At 36.0% G+C, this 25,034-nt stretch overlaps 1 protein-coding gene across 3 annotated transcripts in view; it reads left to right on the forward strand.

The window, feature by feature from the left end:
* Positions 1-25,034, forward strand: part of NFXL1 (nuclear transcription factor, X-box binding like 1) — a 45,644-nt gene that overhangs the window by 12,987 nt on the left and 7,623 nt on the right. For all 3 annotated transcript variants that reach the window (XM_064418240.1, XM_064418238.1, XM_064418239.1), the window contains exons 12-21: positions 1,408-1,528; positions 2,178-2,334; positions 3,038-3,129; positions 3,590-3,611; positions 9,652-9,792; positions 12,313-12,479; positions 13,236-13,305; positions 20,129-20,233; positions 21,438-21,524; positions 24,461-24,514. In XM_064418240.1, coding sequence (XP_064274310.1) covers positions 1,408-1,528; positions 2,178-2,334; positions 3,038-3,129; positions 3,590-3,611; positions 9,652-9,792; positions 12,313-12,479; positions 13,236-13,305; positions 20,129-20,233; positions 21,438-21,524; positions 24,461-24,514 — 1,016 coding nt within the window. The remainder of the gene's footprint in view (positions 1-1,407; positions 1,529-2,177; positions 2,335-3,037; positions 3,130-3,589; positions 3,612-9,651; positions 9,793-12,312; positions 12,480-13,235; positions 13,306-20,128; positions 20,234-21,437; positions 21,525-24,460; positions 24,515-25,034) is intronic.

Below are 25,034 nucleotides of genomic sequence, written 5' to 3' on the forward strand. Positions count from 1 at the left end.
TGCCAACACAGATGCAAGGTGCTGCACCCCAGGGTTGGGGCAACACAGGCTGAGGGATGAACAGATCCAGAGCAGCTCTGCTGAGAGCGTCTTGGGGGTGCTGTGAGAGGCTGGACATGACCCAGCACTCACTGCCCAGAGAGCCAAACGTGTCTTGGGCTGCATCCAGAGCCCTGTGGGCAGCAGGGGAGGGAGGGGATTCTGCTGCTCTGCTCTGCTCTGGTGAGATGCCACATGGAACACTGCATCCAGCTCTGGGGTCCCAGCACAGGAAGGACATGGACTTGTTGGACAGAGTCCAGAGAAGAGCCATTAAGATGGTGAGAGGTATGGAGCACTTCTCCTGTGAGGAAAGGTGGGACAATTGGGATTGTTTAACCTGGAGAAGACTGGAAGCCTTCCAGTCCCTAAAGCAGCTTACAAGAAAGATGGAGGGGAACTTTTTACAAGGACAGGCAGTGGCAGGACAAGGGGGAATGGCTTTAAATGAAAAGAGAATATGTTTAGATTAGATATTAGGAAGAGATTTTTTACTGTGGGGGTGGTGAGGCATTGGAACAGGTTGCCCAGAGGATTTTTGGATGCTCCATCCTTGGCAGTGTTCTGAGGCTAGGTTGGGTGGGGCTTTGAGCAGTATGATCTAGTGAGATGTGTCCCTCCCCATGGCAGAAAGGTTGGATCTAGATCATTTTTAAGATCTCTTCCAACCCAAATGATTCTATGTTTCTGTGCATGCTGAACACTGTATTGTTATTTAATTTACTTTGCAATATGAAGACTGTAGTTCTTCCATCCTTTTCTCTTCAGCAGCCTTTTGCCAGTGAGACATCTGCTTCTTGAAATGCTGCTTTTCAGATCCTGCTAACAAGTCAGAATTGCTTAAAATATTTTTGCTGTAAATATCTTCAGTTGTTTTCTTTAAAGCTTCAGAATGCAACATGATTAGTAAGCTAAAATCTCATGTGTTTACTTTTTTTAGAAGATTCGTATTCTTGCTGTTAAGTTACTCAATAATAAAACTTAGCAGTTGGCACTTAGTGAAGAAATGTTGTGGGAGAGTTATGAATTAAAACAGATCTTTTACGGATACAGTTTTTAAAATGCATCAGATTAGTAACTTTATAGAGATGCAGGATGTTTTCAATTCATTATACATAGGCTGAACATTAATACCATACTAAATCTGCAAAACTTTATTGTACCAGTTTTTCAGTGTCCCTTTTTGAATTCAGATGAAAGATGACATTTCTTCATAGGTATGTAAGACTGAAGTACAAATTGCACATATCTAAGTGTTGTGTGATCCAAATAACTGGGCTTCTTTTTAGAATACGAGAGAGGGCTTATTTCTGACTTGCTTGTCAGTTTATTATTAATTATTACATATTATGATATGTTTATTTTTAGGTAGTTGTAATCCATGTCCGGAGACTGTAGATGTGAAGTGCAATTGTGGAAAAACTGTCATTAAAGTGCCCTGTGGCAGAGAGCGCACCATCAAACCTCCCAAATGCAAGCAGCTGTGCAGGTCAGTATAGAAAGTGGGTCTGTTTCCTGTTCTTAAGTGGAGTTTAAAGTGTTCTTAAAGAAAGTGGTAAAATATACCTTGAAAGGCAAAAATTGTTCATTATCTGATTACAGTTATTACTTCTCGGTCTTCTGAATCCTTGACTATGCAGATGGAGATTAGCAATAATCCCTCCTGTCAGGTACCTCTCTGACACTGAGGTTTCATGAGCAGCTTGTTCAACTCCCCTGCTCACAGGGGAGGTTCTGTCTCACCAAGCTCTTCCAGCTCTGTAGTCCAGTAATTTCTTCAAGTCATCTCTGTATGTTTTGAAGTACCTCAGTGAGGCAGTTTATCTAGAAAACTGTACTAACAAAAGAAAAAAAATATTTTCTGCTGGGGTGTAGCAAGATTATGTAGTGCAGAGTAGAATTAGGATTGAAACAGCTGTTTGAATATGTAAGCCTAACTTTGATTTTTAACTTTGTTTAGAATTCCTCTCTAAACTTATTGTAATGTTAACCACCTGCTGAAGGTGAGAAGTAATACAATTTACAAGAAACACCAACAACTTGTTCATTTCAATTCTTTGTATGTTGAACATACTTGCCCAGTGACTGTAATTTGTATTTTTGCTGTAATATTTTTTCATTCTTGGATTTCACTGTAGTCGGCCGCCTACCTGTCACCATTCTACCCAGGAGAAACACTATTGTCACTTTGGGCGGTGCCCTCCGTGTCGCCAGCCCTGCCAGAAAACCTTACCTTGTGGCCATTTGTGCCCTGTGTCCTGCCATGACGAAGCACTTGTGAAGCAAACTGGCTTGGTAAGTGAACAGTGAAAAATGGTGCATTATTTGTGTTTGGAGCAACGAGCATCAGTTTGACCTGAATCTTCTGTTTTGAGGCTTTTGGAGTTCAGAGTAAACACATAATCAAGCACAGAGGTAGGTGTACTGCTCAGCATGATGCTAAGATGTTCTGGCTCCTTTGTTGCAGTCTTAAGTAATTTTGTAATACACAATTGAATTGCTCAAAAAATTATAAGATTCTTGTTGGAGTTGTATTAAAAACATCTAATTTCAGCTTTAAGCAATTGTTTTTAACATAAGAACAAAAAAAAAAAAAAGACTGCTATTTACAAAACCATCAAATTTTGCACAAGTTAGAAGTCAGAAAGTGGCAGTTTTTAACGTGTGTTATGCACTGCATGATGGTAATTGAAGTAGCTTACTAATTGAAATAATTTTACCTTTATTAACAGGTTAGAATTGTTTTACTGGTATTTTTCATTTGGCTTGGTTCTTAATTTTTAGCACTAGGAGCCACAGGACTTAATTTTTCTATCCCTAACCAGGTTAAGGATAAAACTGTAATTTTTTTGTCTATATGGGATGTGGAGATTGCCACTAGTAAAAAGCTAATTACTATAAGGTGAATTTCTTAGAATTGGAAAGGCTTTAGATGTGACATTTATTTATAGTCAGGCAGATTCGTGTTTTGTATTCAATTAGTATCTCTTGCTCTCAGCACCAGTCTGCAGGGCCTTGGGAACAGCCATCTGAGCCAGCCTTCATTCAGACTGCACTACCGTGCCCTCCCTGTGAGGTTCCTGTACCAGTGTAAGTATTAAAACAAAAAAAAAGCAAATTAAAAATAGAGATTTTATATAGAAAGATAATTATTTTGTGTCCGAGAAGTTACCCAGAGAGATTTTTTTAAAAACTGTTCTTCAGACTAGATCTCTGAAATAACTGAAAAATATGATGTATTAGTAGAGACAAAGAAGATGCTTTTGGAACAAAACCAGGTTACTTTCTAAAAAGTAACTGATATCATATACAACTACAATTAATTTGCAATGAAACAAATGTTGAGGTTTTCATTATAAAACCCAGCAATCCAAACAACTGTTGAAAAGGAGGAGGCATTCATCTGCACAGATGGGTGATTTTCTTAGTTAGCTCTTTTAAAAAATAGATTGCACTAATTTTTTGTGTGAAAAGCACTGTCACTGTTTTAAGTCCCCTAAACAAATATGCATTTTCTAAATCTCTGATTTTTTTTTTAATGTTTTAACAGGGAGTGTCTTGGACAGCATGAGGTGAGTCATGAAAACTACCCTGTGAAGTGAAGTATGGCAATTACCTTACTTTTTAAGTCTGCAAAACAAAACACATTGAAAAGAAATAGTAGATTTTTTAATACATATTTTTTAATCTATGAAGTACCTTAACACAACAGCTTATATATCAGAAGGTATTTTACTTCCTTTCTGAAGAATGCATAACTATTTGACTTTGTGCCATTCATGGACAGAAATTTAAACTCATGATTTATGTAGCTCCTTGTGTTTTCTTGCAGATGTTTAAATGTTTTTTTGGTGGTCTTTTTATTAAATATTTATGTTTTTTCCCCCTCATTCTACAGTTAATATTCTCTCTCTGTCACACACTTTTGAGTTCTATGATCTGCTGTGTATATTTTAAAAGGATTATATATATATATATATATATATAATGTCATACAGAAAAATGTTCATGGGACTTGGATCTAAGCACACATGGATGAAATCAGACAGTATAGTGGAAAATTCTTTAGTGTTAAGTTACTAACTGGTCTTTCTGGTGTGTAGCCTTCTCTAGTTTTTGGTGAGGTTTCTGTCTGTTTTGTCTTTCATGAGAAGAGAATCTGATTGATGTTTAGTAGCTGTCAACATTATTCACAATAATTTCTAAAAGTTATGAAATGTAAGGTCAAGTGTTTTTTCCTGATTTCAAAAGATGATTGCTAAACTAATTAAAAAAATAATTTTGCTGTTATGGCTTTGTCTACTGGTATGTCTGGTATAAATTCACTGTCAAAGCCTGACTTAACAATATTATAAAAAAACCTAGAATCATTTTAAGCAAATAAAAAATAGTAGAAAACACTAAATAAATACAAAAATATTGAAGATACCTTTTTTTTTCCCTTTGACCTTTATTAATAATCTCTTGATGTGTGTTTTAATGGTGCCTTGATTATGTTTTGGTGACATCTTTAAGTGTTGTTATCAGTGTCCATGTAGCTGCAGTCTGTTGGGGCAGCACGTTCCCTAATCCATCCCAGCTGTGAATGCACCTTTTCCATTGAGCTGTTTTGCAGCTTAATGGTTGCTGAAGAAAAGCAAAGCATGTCCTGAAAGTGGATTAAAAGATCAACAGTGCTTGTGTGTTTGTTGCTGAAACAGATGGGCTTTGCTTTGTTTTTCCACAATAAAACTTACATGTGTATCAGCCAGTTTTTTCTTGAGTCACAGTGGCATGGTTTTTGACAGGACATACCGAATCTCACCCAAACTTCCATGAATTTATGTTAAACAAACTAAAAGCTGTGGTCAATAGACCCAGTCTATAATGTGATCCAGACAATGTAAAAGGATTTGATCCTGTTCAGATGTACATGACTGTAAAATTTGTCCTTCCTCATAGCAGAAGGACAGTATCACTACACTTACTAGAGAAAATAGTAACAATTACTACATATTTATTACTACTTGCTTCAGAATAATTAAAAAAAATATTTAATTTTCTGTTGCATACTAGTCTTGGAAAAATCATTCAGTGGCTTTGGGTCATGTTTTATATATGGATTTGCACAGAAGGACAAATCCCTGTGAGTCTACAGCTGACTTTAATTATTTAGATTTTTGGATGCTACGTGGTACTCTAGATGAACTGTTACTCCTGTCAGCCTGCAGAGGGCGGTGCTGCCTTCCTGCTGAAGTGCAGCAGTTCCTCGTGTGAAATTGTCTCCTAGTTGAGATTTTGGTGGAAGTTATGAAAAAGAATGATTCATTCATGTGTATAGGAAGTGTATTTTATTTGCAGTGGGTTTTTTGCTCATTATACATTTTTGTGTTGTTCTGAGATCTCTGGAAAGAAAAAAAACCACGTAATGTCTGTTCACTGTTTTATGGCCACATTGGTTCCTAATGAATAATCCCAGCTCAAATTAATTTACATCTGTTAATAAGAGAAAACATGTGTATTTAGGAATGCTACCCTCCAGTAGAAGGGTCCTGCTCCTGAGGGAATTTTCACAGGGAAATGGGGACTGTTCACAAGTGACAAAAGTAGTAGCAATTTTCTTAAGCAGACGTTTGCTGTAAGTAGGTGCTTATTGCTGTACTATGCTATTACTTATATTGGACTATTGTTATACCTCCTATAATGGAAGAGATATAAAAAAGAAACTAGGAGTGATGCAAGCTGTAAAGTCTTCTTGTGTTTTATCAGAATGCCTACTGACAAAGTGTAGAATAGAGAATGGAAGCAAACACCTTAAGACTTACATAACAAGCAAATATACTGTCTAATTTTTTAATATTTGGACAGTAATTTTAATTTGTGTAGATAGTGCAGTTGGTTGTTTGTTGGGAAGGTTGTGTATGGGGTTGTTTTTTCGTTTTTTTCGTTTTTATTTCTCTTTGGTATTTAATTTAGGAAGTATTTTTAAAGGATTGATTTAGTTTGAGCTCTTAGTTCTAGCATTTAGAAAAAGCAATTTATCACTTAAGAACAGACTTAAAATTACTTTTCAGATGATGTAATTATATAAAATTTATGTAATTATATAAAATGTGTGCTTAGTGGAAGTATGATTTCACATGATGTTTAAGCTAAAAGAGCATTTCTTTTAGCTGAAGTGTGCAGCCTTCTCTTAAATAATTTTACAAATATTTAGAAAAATAAATAACTCATCATTCTTCCATTTGTAGGCCCTTAAAAGTAGCTCTCAATTTTGTTTCATGTTGTGTCAGAAAAAATCACCTATCAACAGTTGGTGCCATCCCAAAAAAGAAATACTGATGTTCTGACTTTTTTTAACTGTTACATACATTGGAATTTCATAGCAGTACTACACATATGCTGCTTAAAAAATCTTTTAAAATCAAATTATTCTAAAACTCTTTTTTATGGGAAACATACATTAAAGCTGATACAAGGTAAATGATGACAAAGAAGAAATCTTTACTGACTATGATACTAATTTATCTACTGTGTGTGATTTTCTTCTAGTTGCTTCATTTAATTAAATGTTCTAGAGGAAGGAAAATGCTCTGGTTTTGCTTCCTTGTAAATATCCTGTATCAGTCTGGGCATATTACTGGACTCTCTTTCTTCTTGGGTGTTTTTTTTTTTCTTTTGGTAAGAATTTAGTTGTGTGTTTTAATATCCTGAATAGGTTTTAGTTCTGGTTTGTTCATGGGAGGAAGACCATTACTCTGCCTCTAGTAAAATTTCATGTGAAACTTGAGGAGATTCATCTTTATGGCTAAACACCTTATAAAGATTTCCAGAATTTCCTTGCTGTGGTTTCATGTTCTAATTGATTTATCTGCTAATTGCTTTTATGCATTTAGGAGATCTCCTGGAAAGCTTTTGAAAGAAAGTTGTCATGTGTTTTTTTCCTTTCCTTCCTTTCCTTGTCCTGTGGAAGACCTGTAGTCTGAAAATGGTGAAAATACTGCCTTTTTTTTTTCTTTTTTTTTTTTTTTTTCCTTCTTCCCATTCAGCTTTCATAAAATACTTATGGTTCTCATCTGCCTTCTTCATTCTTCAGCTCATCAGCCTCCTGGAGCTTGTGGCTACTTTGGTGTTTGTCTTTGTATTAAGAATTCCAGCCCTCATTTAACCATTTCAGAAACTCATTCCAACTGTAGGGAATAAAACTTTACTTTTTCAGCTGGATTTATTACTTAGACCCACAGCAGAGGAATGGAGAAAAAAAAAGAGGAAAAAAAATAATGTAGGTTTAAATTAGTTGAAAATTTTCAGTTTTTAGTGATGGTGTCAGTTGATTCCAAGAGATTGTCATATTTTACTGAACTCAAGCTGAAGCTCTGCTGGATGCAGCCAGAGGGCTGGAATGTTCCCTCTAGTCAGGCCTCTGAAAGCGGCCATCGTTGCCTGGCTGACTTGTGTGCTTCACCAGTCTTGTCTTTGTTTAACAGTGCCTCTCATCTGTGTACTTGAGCGATGCTACAGGGAGGGATGCTCCACTTCTGCCTGTGCTTGGCTCTAACTGGAGCTAGTGCTTGTGTCCTTATCTGGTGGAAGACTAATGCCTGGTGAAAAAAGTCTCACCAGCATTGTGGAACAGCCCCGATCTGCTGTCACTGTCTGAGCCACAGCAGAATCATAGTCATAAAATGCTGAGTTGCAATGGGCGAGCAAGGAAAGGTAGAGAAGTGGGTGGAATGTAATGATGAATACATATTTTTTTAAATTCTTTTATCTTTAACATCATTTGACTACTTACATTGCTACTGAAAGGATGTGCTCTGGATAGGGAGATGGAGTAGGATGTGAAGGGGTGGGATATTAGGAACATTAAAAGCTTTGGTAATAGGTAAGTGCATTCTGGGTAGGGTACTATTCTCTGCTTCAGACCCTGCTGCTTGCTGGCTTTTCCTCCTGTGGTCACCAGAAACATCTATCAGAGACAGAGTAGGATGTTTGCAAGGGGCAGTAGGAACCAGGTGTGGTTGTTGTATTAGTGCTTTAGCCAGCATTAGCTTTGGCTCTGACACAGAGGTGTGAAAGTGATTGGATGTGATGGCTTCAAGGTTTTCTCCTGTGTATGCCATGCCTGATGTTCAGCCCGCCATGCAGACTTCTCTTCGGTCTTGGTGAGTCAGGGTGAACAGGGGAGTTTAGAAGTCTTGTGAATGAACAAGAAGTGATGTAGTGGAGTAGTATTTTTTGGGTGAAATCCAGAAAAATTTATGGCAAGTGGATTTAAATTGTGCTTTGTGTGATTGAGGAAGATAACATGGACTGTGCTGAAGGGAGGCTGTCCCTCATTCTGCCCTGTGCGTTCATCTCTCTTCTTTCTTTTCAGTTCCTGTGTTCACCTCTTTGGATGACCAGGCCACTGGCAAAAGACAAGAAACATTTTTCTGTTGGTTTGTTTTCTTCCATTTTGGTTATTTGAATCATCTTTCTGTAAAGAGAGATGTGTGGAAGGACTTGTTCAAAGTGGTAGGAGATTGCTGTGAGGGCTGTAGAGTTTGAAGAGAGTGAAGGAATGGGTGCCCTGAGAAGCTGTTCGGTCAACCACAGTTGCAACATAAAATCACACCCTTAGTCTAGTCAAAGTGAGTTATGTCACATTAGCCTCTTGTGTAATAACATCACAAATAGTTTGTTTTTCTCTGAGAAATGACATGAAATTAAGAAAAAAGATCTTTTTTTTTGACAGCAGCACAGAAAACGAGTTTTTTTTGGTGTGAGTATTATATAAGGGTTGGAAAATGCTAACAGCGAGTTTTCTCTAATCCTTTTATATGGAGGGACTTGTACTATTCAACTTTAGGCAAGTAACCTAGTTAGGAGTTTACGCTGGTTTCAGTATCAATGAAGAGCAATGGCTTTTAAGTAGATTCTCTGAAGGTTTTTGCAGAGTTCTGTTAACTGGAGTGTTGACCTCAAATCGGAAAGTACAAATGTAGCATAAGACATTAAAATCTTAGGCCCCTTATGGGGCTATTTCTGCTTCTCCTTACCTATGCTGGGAGTTATATTTGATGCAGTCAGTATTTGCTTCTTAGAATTTCTGGCATGCAGGTTGTTATCTGCTTTTTAGACTGTAAAATATTTTTGATTTATGGTGACCATAACACAATTAGCTCTGTGAAAGCAAACTGTTACTGTCTTTTGCAATAATAGTAAAGCACCCTAGGAACCTTTAAAGGAAGACATGAGTGTAATTCAGAAGGACTGAGCAAATGACGCTAAAAGATTTGGTCTTTGAACTATTCTTTATTGAAAGAATAGTCTTTCAAAATGAAAGAGAAACTATGCTGCCAAACTTAGCTTGTTTAATAAAGTGTGCTTTTTTCCTGTTATAGTCAGTGTAAAACAAATTTGTGTGGATACATTGTTATGTGGGGAGGAACCCAAATGCCACTTAGAAAATCAAATAGAATTTCTCTGGTGTTTTTTCTTTTTCAAAGGAGAACCAAAACTTCTCTGTAATAATTCTGTGTCTCTGTGTGTAAATATATATATATATATCTCACACGCTACATATGTGCAATGTTTGTATATATATCTCACCTGCATATCTATAATTATTTATTTATTTTTAACTTTTAGGTTAGTCCGTTACCATGTCACTCTGCAAATCCCTACTCCTGTAAGAGATTTTGTGGGCGGCTTCTTGATTGTCAGAATCATACCTGTATGAAAGAATGTCATCGTGTTACTAAATCAAACAGTAGTGCAGATGGAAAAAAGGTAGGTTAATTTCCTTATTGCTTTTGTTTTTCTGTATTTTATATATTCTATATGGAAATTATCTTCAATTTTACTTGGAAAATAAGGAATTTGCAGCTGGAAGGTAAAGATCTATTCCAGATCCCACTGGGATACTTGAATGTGTGCTGTTCCCATTGATGCTGTGACAGTTGGCTAATCTATATTTCCTTAGACTATAAATCTGAGACAATATTATCTTTTTTTGCAAATTCTGTAACTTTGTTTTGTGATGACATTATTTTGATTTCATTTATTTAACTTTATTTAACACCCTGGAGAAGTCTCTTCTGAAGTTGCTTTTTGTAACTGTCAAGACCAAGGGGAGCTACTGATAATCTCTGTATACAAATGCACTTGAAATCTGCTTGGGAAACTGTTTACTGAGGAGAGCTTAAATGGGTTGAGGAGGCTGGGAGACCTTTAGGAGAGCACTGGAAATGCTGCAGAATTGCTGAAGACTTTTCAAAGTACTGGGATAATATAGTCATGTTTATCAGTGTGTACTAGAAACTGTTATTTATGCAGTTCAGTTGCAGGTGTTAACTGCTGAGGATTATGTGAAACAAAACTATAAAGCTTAAAATTGTTCAAGTTATGAGCAGTCAGAGCCACATATATATGTTTTGTGGTTTGGGTGAGTCGTGATTTGGAGGAAAACATCTTCTCAAGTTTTTTTTTAAGCATTGCTTTAGAAAACGTTGCAACATGGGCAGTCTGGGCATTTAAAAAACAGAGAAGCATTTAGTTGGGTAAAGCAGGAGTGTTATATTTTAACTACCTTACATTTAACTTAAATAGCATAATATCTCTGTGGATTCGTGTCCTGGAAGTGGTGGTGTTGTCATTTAATAACTGTATGTTGTAGCTAACACATCTATGATTGTGGAAATTTTGTCTGAGGAGTATGGGCTGTTAGTGCAGCTGGTGGAACAGAACTTGCAGCAACAGAGTGACATCAGTAGATAGGGAGAGTTGACAGTTAAGCATCCCCAGGCCTGACTATAAGAGGCTGCCTGCCTGCTGCTTCAGTTAAGCTAATTAAAATGTGAATGAGTCAGGACTATTCCTAGCTCCATTTTGAATGAGGCAGTACATTCTCAGAAGAATGGGAGTCTGTGTACCTGCAAAGCATGGGTAAATCTCATTTCTTGATTTTCTTCAATTCTTATGAACTCAAGTTGGTGTTGACCTTTAGAGCTTTTGTTCTGTTGTTTTGGTAGACTAAATGTAGTCAGGGCTGATTAAATTTCTGGCTTATATGTCTGAGTAGTGATTTTTCTGTCTGGAATTTCAGTTTGTTCTGCATGTTGTGTTAGAAAAATGTTGCAGAAAGGCCAGCTGTTTACTTTTACCTACTGTTAAATATTATATGACAGTTTTTAAAATGGTTTCAGTTGCTATTGTTTTTCTTAGGTTTGAATTTTTTGAGTTAATATTTGTAAACAATCATTGTACAAAGGTTTCTTTTTAAACTTCAGCAAAAATTGTTCAGCTATAGAAGGAGACGGAAAGGGGACTGGGGAAAAACTATTAAAACCTTAAAATTCTTATGCTGTTATTTTGAACAGCAAAAAGTGGAACACTGGTGTTGGAATAGTCCTTTTGGGGAAGCTTTTGTAGCTTCATTCCTGGATAAATTTGCTTTGCTTTGGCTGACTTCTTGAAAACTAAACATTGAATGTGATAGTGGGCCTTAAATATTGTGCTGTGTAGGTTCAGCTGATAAATCATGTCAGTCTGTCTGGGTCTATTTGGTTGCAGACTAGGGTTCTGGAAGTGTTGTTAAGAATGTGAGTAGAAATGAAGCTTTATTTACTGTGCTGTGCTGTTAAGAATATGAGTAGAAATTAAGTTTTATTTACTGTGCTGTGCTGTTCATCACCTTGTGCCAGTGATCGCATCACATGGAATGGAGTGTCATCACAGCTCTGGTAGACTTGTGTAGTCTGTGGAGTAGAAGCAAGACCTTAGGCACTTCCTGGGATATTCTCAAGTTAATAATCCTTTTTGGAAGATTATACAGAATATCATATGTGTATGGAAATTGAATGACTTAAAGTTTGCTTCTTAAAATCAAGCAAACCAATCCCTCCACCCCTGTATTAGAGGGTAGTATGTAATGACTCAGACATTACAAGAACATGTTGAGTGGGATAAGTTGGTTTTGAATATGTAATGACTTATTTTTCTAACGGTTTTCCTTAGAGAATTAATAGGGGTTGTGGTCACTTCCAAAGCACTAATTTTAAGGAGGTTCTTCTATGCCCAGGAGGGAAAATAAAATTCTCTTTGACTGACAAACACTGGCATTTCTGGTTTTCTCTTAAAAAACATATTTTAATAATTATTCTTGTGAATAATTGTGAAATATCTTACTGAATAACTTGATTCTCATAGCAAAAACACCCCAATTCTTTCTTCTGTGTAACAGGTCGTTAATGACACTTCACAAAACAAATGCTTGGCATTTTCTTTAGTACTTTGTTTTAATTTTGTTAGGCGGGTCCAGAATGTTCACAGTGTGAAGAGGAGTGCACCAAGCCCCGGCCAGCTGGCTGTCCTCACCGATGTGTTTTGCCCTGTCATCCTGGGGATTGCCCATCATGTCTCCAGATGCTTAAAATAAAGTGTCACTGCAAACTATCAGTACTGTATATTGAATGCTTGTAAGTGTCAGAACACAACCCAGCTTTTCATTAGAATGCTATTAACTGGAAATAATTTGAAATGCCTGGGGATGGGAGCTACTCTTATGGCAATTTATAAAATTTCTCTTGATTATAATTTCTAAGATAATGGGTTTTTCTATTTAAATTTTGCAAGCATTTTATTTGGTATTGCTGCTAAAATTGCTATAAATGCATGAAGTCTCATGACCAGAAATTGTTTTATAATGCACATAATCCTTTGAATTATGCAAATATAAAACATAAAATTTGCTCCAAATGTGCTTCTTTTAGAGCATGAAAAGAATAATTTTATACAAGTGTTAAAATGAATATAGTTAGTATAAAAGGCCTTTGTCTTTGCAGTTAATGTCTTTCAATTTCTAGCTATTTTAATTGAAAAACTACTTAGTCTTTCAATTTGTACACCTTTTTAATCATTTGTGGGTGTGGATAGACGTTAAGCTAGACTTCAGGAAATGTAAGCTGGAACTTGTGGATTGTTCTGAAAATATTAATCATATGCAAGTATATTTGTCTTTGTTCATTTTCTTTAAAGTACCTCAAGTCCTGTAAATTTGTGTGGGTTTGTCTGTAAAACAGGGCAGTTTATATTAGCCACACAGAATGTGGACAAATGAGTCCACTTTTATTTACAGTGAAATATACTGAAAATGCACCCCTCATTGCATTGACTTCTGTTGTTTTTAAATTGTTTGTTTGTTTTTCAACACAAATACATCTTTCCTTTTACAGAAAACTAACTTGTGCTGATGTAAAAGAAAAGGAGCTTCTTATTTCCTGCAGAAATCAGTGTCCAAAAGAGGTAAGCCATATTAACAAAGAAATACTTGAGTTGATGGGCATGTGGAATTTTGTGAATATAGGCCAAGCAAACTAGAGAAGCTTAGTCTAAGTGAATATGGTAAATTATAGATGTGAAGGTGGTTAGTGAACTGTACTTGAAGGACATTTATTAATATATTGCTGTCAACTGGGAGGGTTATATTAAAGGAACGGAGGTTTGTCTCCAAGGCACTAACGGCTTGGATGTTTAAACATGCAGATGAGGTTGAATGTGGAAGAGTATGTCCTCTTCCATGGTTAAAAACTGGTCATCAATTTATATCTCATAAATGATAAGATGCTGTTTGATTAGGAAAAATGCTAAGAATTGTGCTTGCTATTCTCTTGTAAGTGCAGGTTTAGAACCCCTGTCTGTGCAATTTGGAGGCTAAGGGATTTTATGCTTAATAAATGAGATGAAATAATAATGCCCTGGTGTATGAGTGAAATAAATGTTAAATAGTGTAAAATGGAAGACAAGCCAGTTAGTCTTCTGTATCTGGGTGCATCTAAAGGTTTGCTGTGAAGAAGAAAAGAATAATATCCTTACTACATGATACTTAGACTATGAGGCAGTAGCATCAGTAAAGAAGATTTCTGTTCAATGCTATGTTTAAGTAATAAACTTTGTGGAACAGAGCATGAGCTGGTTGGAGAATTTTCATCCGAAGCAGCTTAGAAATGTTTCAGGATTTGTCTTGCAGCAGTGTTACCCACAGCTGGATGTGAGGGATGGACCAGAGGACTTTGTCCTTGTTCCTCCCAGTGCTGCAGTTGAGTGCTGCTTGTGTGCTTTCAGAAATCCTTGCATTACTTAGTATTTTATGTTTGTTCCTTCATTGTCATTAATTGTGCTGAGAGTGACAGCTCTTTCTTCACTCCATTTTCCAGTGGAAGGTTAGAAAATGTGTAAAGTGGAAAAGGAGGGATTTCATTATCATCCAGTGTCAGAAACTTCAAATTTGAGTCCTTGTCTTCATTAGGAAACATTTTTTTTATTATTTTGATTAAATACAAAAATTTACAAGATTCCTTCTGCTTTCCCAACAGTGTGTGATCCTCTGCTTTTCAGACAAGATCGTGTTAACCCAAACCAGAAGTCTGTGCTCTGTACATACTTACGTCTTCTGCTTTTTGCCCTTGTAGATGCCTATCTGATGGATTTTTTTTCTGTATATGAATGTTCCTGTCACAATTTTTTTTATCTGGATGTTTGAAAGCTCACTTCCTGGTGGGGGAACACTTTGAGATATTACTTAATTTGTCCATTTATCTCTTAATTTTGTCCTTTCATGTCTTTCTCTGTTACTTTGGTTTTATTTGCCCCACAGCTTCCTTCTCTGTATTTTCAAGAATGCTTGCAATCTCTTATCATGAACAATATGTTCTGTACTTCAGCTTCTCTTCAAAGAATCTTTTGTTTCCCATAGCTCATCTTTGACTTTGATTAATATAACTGTTGTGAGTTCTCTTAACATATTCCCTAGACTTAGTCTGGGATTTAAAATGCACCTTGCAGTGGCCCCAAACTTCAGCTTGCAGTTCAGAATTGCCCTGTTCCACAGATAATGTGTTTTTTACTTAGTTTGGTGGGATGTGAAATAAGGAGTACAGCAACAGAATTTATGTTAGTTTTATGAAGCAATTCTAAAATTCTTACTCTTTAAATGCTTTGGAAAATAAGGGTTTTTTTTCTAGCATCTGCTATCCAGAGCATTGTTTTACTGTAATTGATGGAAAAATGCATGTTCTTCCTTTCCTGTGATGCTAGCTGTAGCCCTTACTGTCTTTCATGAAATATTGAAGTTACTAGCTATTGGTACCTTCTTGCTTCAGGTAGTTCATATCTTTGTGTTACAGTTTTTTCTACTTTCTTCAAATCCTACTTTGGTAACTACATGGGTACTGTATGGGGTTTTTACTATTTTTTGTCTAAAAAATCTGTTCCATTTCTCTGAATACTTAACAGTTCTAGGGATGTTTTGTCTTTTTCTGTTTTATAAACAAAATATATCTCTGCAGCTTTGAGAAAATTAGATACCTGTATTATAATACAAATTATACTGATAGTTCTCTTTTGAAGGAATCATTGATAAACACAATTTGAAGTGGCAGCCTAACAGACACTACCCTGCCACTCCCACCACCACCTCTCCCCAGAAAATACAGGCCAAGCCCATTTTGTTGTTTTTAAGTTTTTGTCTTGTGAGACAAGAACTTACAAACAACTTGGCCAGAGATAAGATGTATGTGACTACTGAATTCAGAGCATTTACAGATTGCAGATCTAAAATGTCTGACCGAAACTACTTTGGAAGTGTTTTTGTGTGTAGTTCTGGAAGCCTCAAGTAAATTTCAAATCAGTGTTTCTTGAGGATTTTGTTATTCCATGTCAGGAGCTGACATTGGGTCATTCGCAGAGCTCAGTGAAGTTGATGTTTCCTATAAATCAGTGTGCATTATCACTCCTAGCTTACCATAGTGTAACTTAGGTTCAGTAGACTGCAGTATTTTACTGCGGTTGTCATTTTGAGATGTTTTTGGTTAATGGAAATTGCAGTACACAGTATTAGTAGACAGTGGTAGGACAGCTACCATATTTGTTTTACAGTTGCCATAGTACATTTGGGGATAAAGAAAACCAAATTATATTGTCTGGTCCTTTGAAAAAATCCTACAGAAACTTGAAAAACTTGAGAAGTTTCATGCTTTTCTTTTGGCTATGGCACTATAAAACTAAAAAAGTAACTTCCCACGTTGCGTAGTACATCTGACATTTCCTTTCTGCTTTAGGGAGAAGCAGTGTCTTTAGTGCTGCAACAGCTGTTATATATGAGACATTTTAATTAGAAAGTTAATTCTTTTGTTTGGTAGTAATAACAAGATATCCTGTTGAAGGAAATTTATTTTTTTTCTTAATCAGGGTGATTAAATTCTTATGATCATGCCTGCAGATGTTTTGAGACAATTCTTACATAGAAATTTTAAGTCTATCAGTTTTTATTGTTTATGTCTTCCTGTCAGTATATGTGAATCTGTATTTAATACTTAATTCCATGTAGTTAGTATTTTTTGACAAAATAGACATGCTTTGTAGTTTTACTCTGCACTCTTCTTTTGTCTTGATGTGAAATACATGACTCCATTATGATAAATCCTTTTGAGTTTTTTAATGCATTGAACTAATTAAGCATTCTGGAAATAAAGTTTTATTCTGCAAACACACACTGCACATGTGTGTGGATTGTAAAAATTTAGTTTTGTCTCTGGAAGTAGTAAAATTCTCTTTTGTACTTAGCTTTTGGGATCGGTGCTCAAAAGTGCTATTTTCTTTAGTACCAGGCTCTTTTCTGTGTTATCAAATGTGTATTAACAGGTTGTGTGTATTACCTTCTGTTGGAGTTCACTTAAGCCTCCACAAGTGTTGACAGAGTTTATCATCATCAGGTATAATGTTAAGATTTAAATGCACTGCTTATGGAAAAAATATTTGTAGAACATTTTTTGGTTGTTTTTTTTCAGAGCTGTGGATTAAACCCCTTCTTTTAATGGCCTTTCCATATCAAACATAAAGCCTGTCCAATTTGGACATTAGTTCAGAAGCTATTGACAAGAGATTTTATACAGTAGCAAAGGATCTAAAGGGTACACACACTTTCTGTTTCAGCACCAAGTAGTTCAGCACTGACACTTAAAAACAAGCAGAAAAAAAATCCTTTCCCATTATATTTTTTATCCAGCAGAAGCAGCAGAATGATTGCTTTTGTTTTCTGCTATCATGGGGAATTGTTGTTTTGCCATTCATTTCACAGCTTGTCTTGATAATTTTTTTAGTTTTGGTTTTACAGTGGAGGGAGTAAGAAGAAAGTTCCCCACACAGAGATATAGGATAAGGAAAAAGCTGGCAGGGAGACTGAACTGTGTGCATTTGCTTTTCAGTGTTGGATTAAACATACTCCTGTGCTATAAATATTTTGGTTTAATGGTGTCAAAGAATTTTATTGCAGTAGCACTTAGAGGTCGAGGTGAGGGTTACTGTCTTGAATTTGCAGCTCTGACATGTCATTTAGAACACTACTATTTGGGCTTTGACACTATTAATGAAAATGTGCCTATTTACTATGAAAGAGTAAGTTGGAAGTAATAGCCATGGCTTGTTCCAGCCAGCATGAGGTGACTTGCAGGTGAGACTAAATGGAGTTACTGTGTCTGAAGCTCTTGTGTGGGGAGCTAGGAGACAGTGTTCATGCAGTAGCAAATGGGTTTTGCTACTGTGGTCAGTTGTGAGGAGACCCAGCCATCAGATTCCAAGTTCTGGGCGGCAGTCTTGCCTTGGTAGCATCCAAGGCTTAGACGAGCTTCTCCCCTCATATTTTCAAAATGAGGCAAAATAATTATTAGATTTCAGAGAAAAATATTTGCTGATGATCAGTTGTGCCTGAAAAAAACTAGATTCCTTCTTTGATAAGGTGACCAATTTATGTATTTTTCCCTCCAGATAAAGTGAGTAGGTGAGATCTGCTGCATATGGCTTCAGCTGAGTGAGTGAGTCAGTGCTACTTAGTGACTATCTAGTTCAGATACAGGAGGGGGTTAATACCAGCATGAAGGTGGCTAAAAGAAACAACTGTATTTGATTATCTTTTGAAAAAACCACCCAACTCCCTCCCCCAAAACAACATCAAAACTAAAGAAAAAGATGGAGCAAGAGATATTAACAATAAGGAAGATTTTCCAATGACTGAACTGACACTTAACTTTGCATTGTTTTCAGTAATGACCTTGGCAGTAAAAACATTGTAATTTTCTGTTGAAAAGTTGTGGGGTGTTGTCAGTATATGAGAATTGAGGAAGTGCATCTGTATAACACATGTATTGGGGTCATGTTATTAAATACAAAAAAAACCCCAAAACAATAAGACTGTACATTATGATAAATTCCCAGGAAACAGCAGATATTCTTATTTTCACAGCATGATTAGCTGGAGAGAAAGGCAATGAGAGCTGAAGATGTTTTGGGGAACATACTCTACTAAGAATGAGGTGGAATTAAGGCATTGTACAAAGTCCTTGCTGAGATGTCACTTGAAATATTACATGCAGTTCTGGCTGTGTATTCAAGAAACATTGAACATAGTTGAAATTCAATTAAGGCAATACTGTCATAATAAAGAGCCTTTTAAGAAAAGACAGAAATACTTCAATATGAGAATAAAAACTGCAGCTTAGACTAGCTAGAACAAACCTAGGAAACTCAAAAAAGCTCTTGCTTAGTGTAGTGACCTCATGGAGCACCCTCCTTAGTGAAACAGTAGAATAGGCTCAGAATGGGGAACTGTTTCCACAGTAAGTGTTCATCCAGTTCTGGAAGGATATGTGAGGTACCTGCCTGTAGTAGGACTGGATTTCAGGACAGAACATAGTGACTTAAAGGTTCCTTCTAGTCCTGTATGAAATGTGCTGAAACAATAACTGAGAAACTGAGCTGAAAGCACAAAGTAGCTATAATGGCTTGGACATGGACATGAAGATGTGTATGTGTTCTGTAATTTTAGTCTGAAAGATTCATGTTCTGTTTAGGTATGTGTTTCACGATACTAGCTCAGATGTGCCAGTTCCAATGGACTTCTGAGGACCCAGATTTACTAATCAAAGGTGTACCCACCTGGGTTTGATACTTACTTACTGTTTTCATTCTTGTGGATGATATAGTATGTATACTGTTTGAATTTTTAATAAATGTGAAAAACAGATCTTAAAATTGTATGTCTTAGAGCATTTTCCAGTTTGTGTTAATTCTCTGATGACAGTGAAGAGGTGAAATTTCACTTTTGATAAAGAGCACTGTCTAATGCTATTTCTGGTTGGGGGCTTTAAAGCTCTCTATATGTAAATTCTTAGATGTCTTCTGTGAGATTCTGTCTTTGGTTATTAACAGTATTGGGTTATGTAATTGAAAATGAAAAATTGTTATTGTGAAGGCTTCTCATGAGCAAGGGATATTTTTAGTAAAGTTCTTAACAATGAAAAAAATCTGTTTACTTTCCTGACCATATTTTATCTAATGCGGTGCTGGGAGCACTGCTACATTCTTATCAATCAGCATACTTAAATTAGTAACTCAATTCTTACACAGTAAATGAACAATAATATTTTCTTTGTAAGTTAAAAATTGCACTGGCAGTAAAAAAATTCTTTATCTTTCAGATGGCAGAAATAGGATAATCTGCCAAATGCAGAAATTTAGGATTTTGTGAAATTATTTTCGACATGATAAGAATTTTGGTGACCTTTATTTGACTTCTGCATAATTCAGAGAATGCTTGAATAGGAGATTTCTTCTGCAGTATTTTTGCTTCTGGTTCTTTCCTCTTCCTTTATTACTCTGGCTAATCTACAAGTAGCTACAGTACACATAATTTCAGTTTTCAGGGTTTTTTTACCTTATCCATTTGTATTCCCCTAGCACAGAGATAGCTAGGGTGATTGTTGTACACATTACTGTGGAAATGACTGTTCTTGAAACATGTGAAAGGAGAAATTGTTTTCTAATCAAGCTATGCCAATAAAAGAGAAATCATCCTACAGGAACTGAAAACCAGTAAATAAGAAGCAAACATTCCCCCCCCCCCCCCAAAAAAAAGAAAAGAAAAATCAGTTATTTTACAAGTTAAAAGACTAGTTACCTGAATGAGTTTTCTGTTAAAATTCTGTGTCTGAAATAAAACCAATTCCATAGGTTCTTGGTAATTTTGCAATGCTTTATTGATGTGGGAGTTTAAATTGTGTTTTGTTCCTTACAGTTGCCCTGTGGTCACCGGTGTAAAGAGATTTGCCATTCAGGTAGCTGTCCTCTTAACTGCAGCCAGAAGGTTAAACTCCGATGTCTCTGTAAGAGACTGAAAAAGGTAAATTTACAAGCTGCAGTTTTTGAATGAAGTATATTCTTTTCATGTTCCTGAGCTTGTATGGATGGATTATGTGGATGCTGCAGATTGGAATAGGGCCTGTTATTCACATCAGCTGAAGATCTGGCCTGCTATATCAGAAGATTCACTGGAGTATATAAAATCTTGTTAATTCTAAAATATGTTAGCTGCCTGACTTACAATAGCTTTATCTTCATTCACACTTAAATTTTTGCAGCTTTGTGAGAAAAATACTCTGATAACCTGGATTGATTTGAGAATAAAAATTACATTTTTATGACAATATTGGGAAAATGTACAGAAGTTGGAATTAGCACAGATGTTGTGAAACATGATCTAATGTAATTAATTAAGCTTTGCTGCAAACCTAAAAGCAAGTATGGGCAACAGCATCCTTAGCTTCTAATACAGATAAGGACAAAGTAATATAACAAGTTTACTATAGCTATACACTATTATGAGGGGAACAACAGAAATTTATATGAGGTTTTGACAAATGGTAATGTCTTAATGGAAAAAAACCCCATGATCTATCTTAATTTAAAAATGTTCAAATTACCTTTCTGGACCCAGTTAACTTCTGAACCTTCCAGCAGTTCCCCAGCGTCCTCAGCTTCTCCAAAATATGTCTTGTGCGTCCAAGAAGTCTTGCAGGTGGGATGCTCAGCAAGAGAAAAGATGACATATATAGAATAAGTACTTAAAACTGATCAGCGTCTGCTTACAGATAACCACTTTGTTTTTTTTTTTCTTTTTTTAATTTCTTCAATACCAGGAAAAGGGGAGAAACTATGATTGAGAATGACTTAATTTTCTCCCCCATGACCAGACTGTGTCGTGTAATCTAAGCCAGTTAAGATAATATATATGAAATTACTGACACTCTAAATGCCAAGGTTCAGAAGTTACCTTACTTGTCTAAGGCAAACAGATGAGGAAAGAGGAGAATAATTAAACTGGACTATAGATTTATTCTTCCTTTCAGCTTAGTGTATTAGAAGGAAGAAAAAAAAAAAGGACAATTTAATACATAATTACAGGATGAAAATAACATTCAGTCATTAGCTTTATATGTAAAACTAATGTTTTACTAAATAAGGAAGTTTTTTTATTTTCACAAAGAAGTTGACAACTAAAATCTTATATAGGGAAATGATTATAAAAGACAAATTATACTTAACAGGAAGTGCAGTGCAGCAAGATACAAGAAGGCCAAGTTTCACTGGAATGTGATGCATTATGCAAGGAAATGAAGCGGAAAGCATATGAGGTAATGTATCCATTGGAGCTATAATTTCTTCTCAGAGCTTCAAGAAAAGTAGAAAAAAGAACATATTATTTCTCAAGGCAGTACCTGCAGAAATGCAACGTAAGTGGATGTGCTGTTGAATAGTAGCTATTTTTTTAGTCTTGAATTGATGAATGGTGTTAATTGACTCAAATACTATTTTTAAACAGTCTTATGTTATTTTCCTTTTTTTTTTCTTTGAATTGATTTGAACTGATTCTTTCCTCTTTCATTGAGAACAAGTGATGATCAGTGATGATAAAATAGTCATTAGTGCTGTAAGACTACATTCAGACTGCTTTACAGAGCATTGTAAGATCTGTCTTTCCAGTGGAGGTTTTGCAGTTATCAATTGCTCAGCTTGTCCAGAGTGGAGTATAATCTGCCACGTGGTGTTAGTTATCATATATTGGAAGAATTGAGACTTTCCAGTAACTGCAGAATACTACTTAGACTGCTGTTAACATGACTTCTCCCTAGCTTGGCTGTTTTATGAATTAAAGAATTTGCTGTCTGCTGTCACACAGAGAGACTGATATGATCCTTGCTGTTATAAACCTTTAATAAAAACATGCACAACAAGAATTGATGTGTAAGTTGCCTGGGTTTTATCAGGTAAGTATTAGATGTGATAAATGTACAACCCAAGAACTCAATGGGTAAAACTGACAAGTCAACTTCTGCTCAGATTTTCAGGATTGATTGACAAGTTCTAACAAGTGCCACACTGACCAAGTCCTGCAACTTTGCAAGTAGATTGAATGCTGAAACTCTTGGGATATTCCTTTAGGGAATCCCAACTATAACAAACAGTTCCAGGAAGAATGTGAAGAAGATAAGTTCATAGTATGTGGAGTCCCTCCCTAAAACAAGGAGAGCTCACATTAAGGGTGCATGAGCTGAGACCCAGCAACATGTCTCAGAGTGGTGCAGTGTCAGTGCTGTCTGACTGGAGCAGATACTACTACCAATTTCCTGCCCCAGTATTGTAATCACAGGGAGACATGGCCTAATGCAGTGAGCAAATGGCTACAAGTTTCTGCTGTGAGCAATGCCACAGACATACTGGAGGGTACCACACAGCTATGTGTGCCTTCTTCTCAGGAGAATGGGTATTTACTTGTTTTGGGGTTTTTAATAAAGTGATAAAGTTTTATTTAAGTTATTTCTAGGCGCCTTTTTGTAGCCTGTGTTGACTTATTATTCAAATGACATACTGGAATAGTTTACTAATATAGGCACTTGATGAAAGTGGTTTATTTATGTCTATTACTATTTAATGTGTCCAGACTGGAAAAAACTTGTTGAAAACTGCAGACATTTACAAAGATAAATTAGTTTGCACATTTTCAAAACATGCATTAATTTCTAAAACCGAAGTGTATTAATTCTTAATGAGACTTTTCATGTCTGGCACCTATTGAGTAAGCACTTCTTACTCACTAGATGCCTAGGAATTGAATGTCTTTTCCTGTACATTTTATTGAAGAAATAGCCCCAGAAATGTTTTTCCATGCTGTAATTATATTATTTAAGGTTCCCTTTATCTGCGTACATTATACCTGTGTATCTTTTACAAATATGACCACACCAGTGTAAAAAGAAGCTTTTCTGTTGCTCTTTTCCACATTTGAAGGTCTCTTTCTCTTTTGTAGCTGAAGTTTTGCTGTTAGATGTCAGTGAAAAATGAGGGGGCTCATTGTGTATTTTTTTGCACACCAGATTTTCAGATTTCAGATGTGCATGGCTGAAAAGGTCCTTTACACACATTTCTAAAGAGACTCTGCCATTGTATCTAGATGAATGAAATTCTCAGTAGTGCTTTCATTTGATACAAGATTTAGTAACTTAAAAATCAGTCTGAAAACCTGCAAACAGGACTGTGCTTTTGACCCTGCCCCTAATGCCTGCTGTTTGAGCCACAGTGTGGTAAAGCATGAGCTAGTGTGCCTTCTCCTTAGTCATCAAAAGCTCTTGAATTGGAAATTATTTGTAATCAATTCTACCTGTGCAAACAGTATTCAGTAAACTATTTTCATTATTAGTATGCAAATCATCCAGCTACTAGGATCAAGATTTTTTTCATATCAAGTTATTAATAGATTTTTACATTTAAATTTTCTAAGGGAGTGATTCAGTGATTGCAATGCTAAAAGCCTTGAAAAGGTATAAAAAAGGGAGATATAGAAACTTCTCCCATATGCTCTTCCTGTGGGAACTTAAGAGGGTGAGATAGTGTCTTTCTAATGGCCTTTGTTGGATTTATCTCCTATTAGCATGCCTGGTTGTTTTTCAGTTGACATAAACTTTTGGCATCTACAAATGTCCTGTAGCACTAGAAATTCTAGATTTAGCCAAATACTCTGTGGGAGTAGAATACTTTCCTCCATTGTGAGCCAACCTCCTGGTAAATTCATTTTATGCCTTTGCATTATGAAAAATAATTATTGATGTTTTATCCCTGTTTGGCATCTGTGTACTCTCCAGGATTTGGTGTCCTGTTAGTCACCTGATGAATCCTAGTTATGCATCTCTTCAGATGGGAGCCACTCTGCCTGTTGTTGTTTGTATATGTTCAGGTTTCACATTTATTTATTATTGTAGGACCAAAATGAAAGGTGCTAAGATTCAAATATGTGGCATCTTTACATATTGATAATTTTTTCTGCACCATTTTTTTCTCAATACTTTCTAGCATTTAATTTGCTTTCTTGAACTCTGCAGAATATTTCTATAGAGTTATCAATTGCAATTTGCATGGCTTCTTTTCATATGGCTTTTGGATGGTGGAGCTCACATGATGGAAAGTTTGCAGGCTTTTGCTGTGAGCCATTGTATAGGAGTAATTATGACTTCTTAAGAAAATAGGTTTAGCTGCTGTTTACAACAGTTTATTATAACTTTGTGTGTCTGGACAGATAAAAGAAGCAGAAGCCAAAGCTGCTCTTGAAGAGGAGAAGCGAAGACAACAGGTATTAGCTTTTCTTCTTCCTCATCCACATCATCCTCACCATGTTCTTGTTAGTAAATAATGTAATTTACATTACATTAAAGATTTATAATTTTTAATGTGATATGCACAGTCATTCCTGTCAGCTGTTACCATACTCTGTGCTGTAAATTATTTACAGTGGTTGAGGCCACATTTTTGTAAACAATTTCATAATTTTGTGCAAAATGGTAACTTTGTAATACTATAGCTTTGTATAATGTAATTTATTTTTAAGCTAGTAAGTATGCTTTCTTTTAATCAAACACTTTATATAGCATAAACACTACAGGATACTGAATAGCCTCTGCAAGATTTAAATATTCGGTGAAGCTCCCCTTCTCCCTCCTATGATGAAAGAACAAGGACAGCTAGATGAATCTTTGTCCTTCAAGGTCTCTGGGGTGGGGGAGAAACATCTATTTGCTGTAATTGCTGCTGGTGGTGAGGGTGTGTGGCTGGCATTGCAATCCACAAAGCTGCTGTGCCAGCTGCCTGGAGGT

The sequence above is a fragment of the Passer domesticus genome, chromosome 4 (genome assembly GCF_036417665.1).
Source record: "Passer domesticus isolate bPasDom1 chromosome 4, bPasDom1.hap1, whole genome shotgun sequence".
In the NCBI taxonomy this organism is placed as follows: Eukaryota; Metazoa; Chordata; class Aves; order Passeriformes; family Passeridae; genus Passer; species Passer domesticus.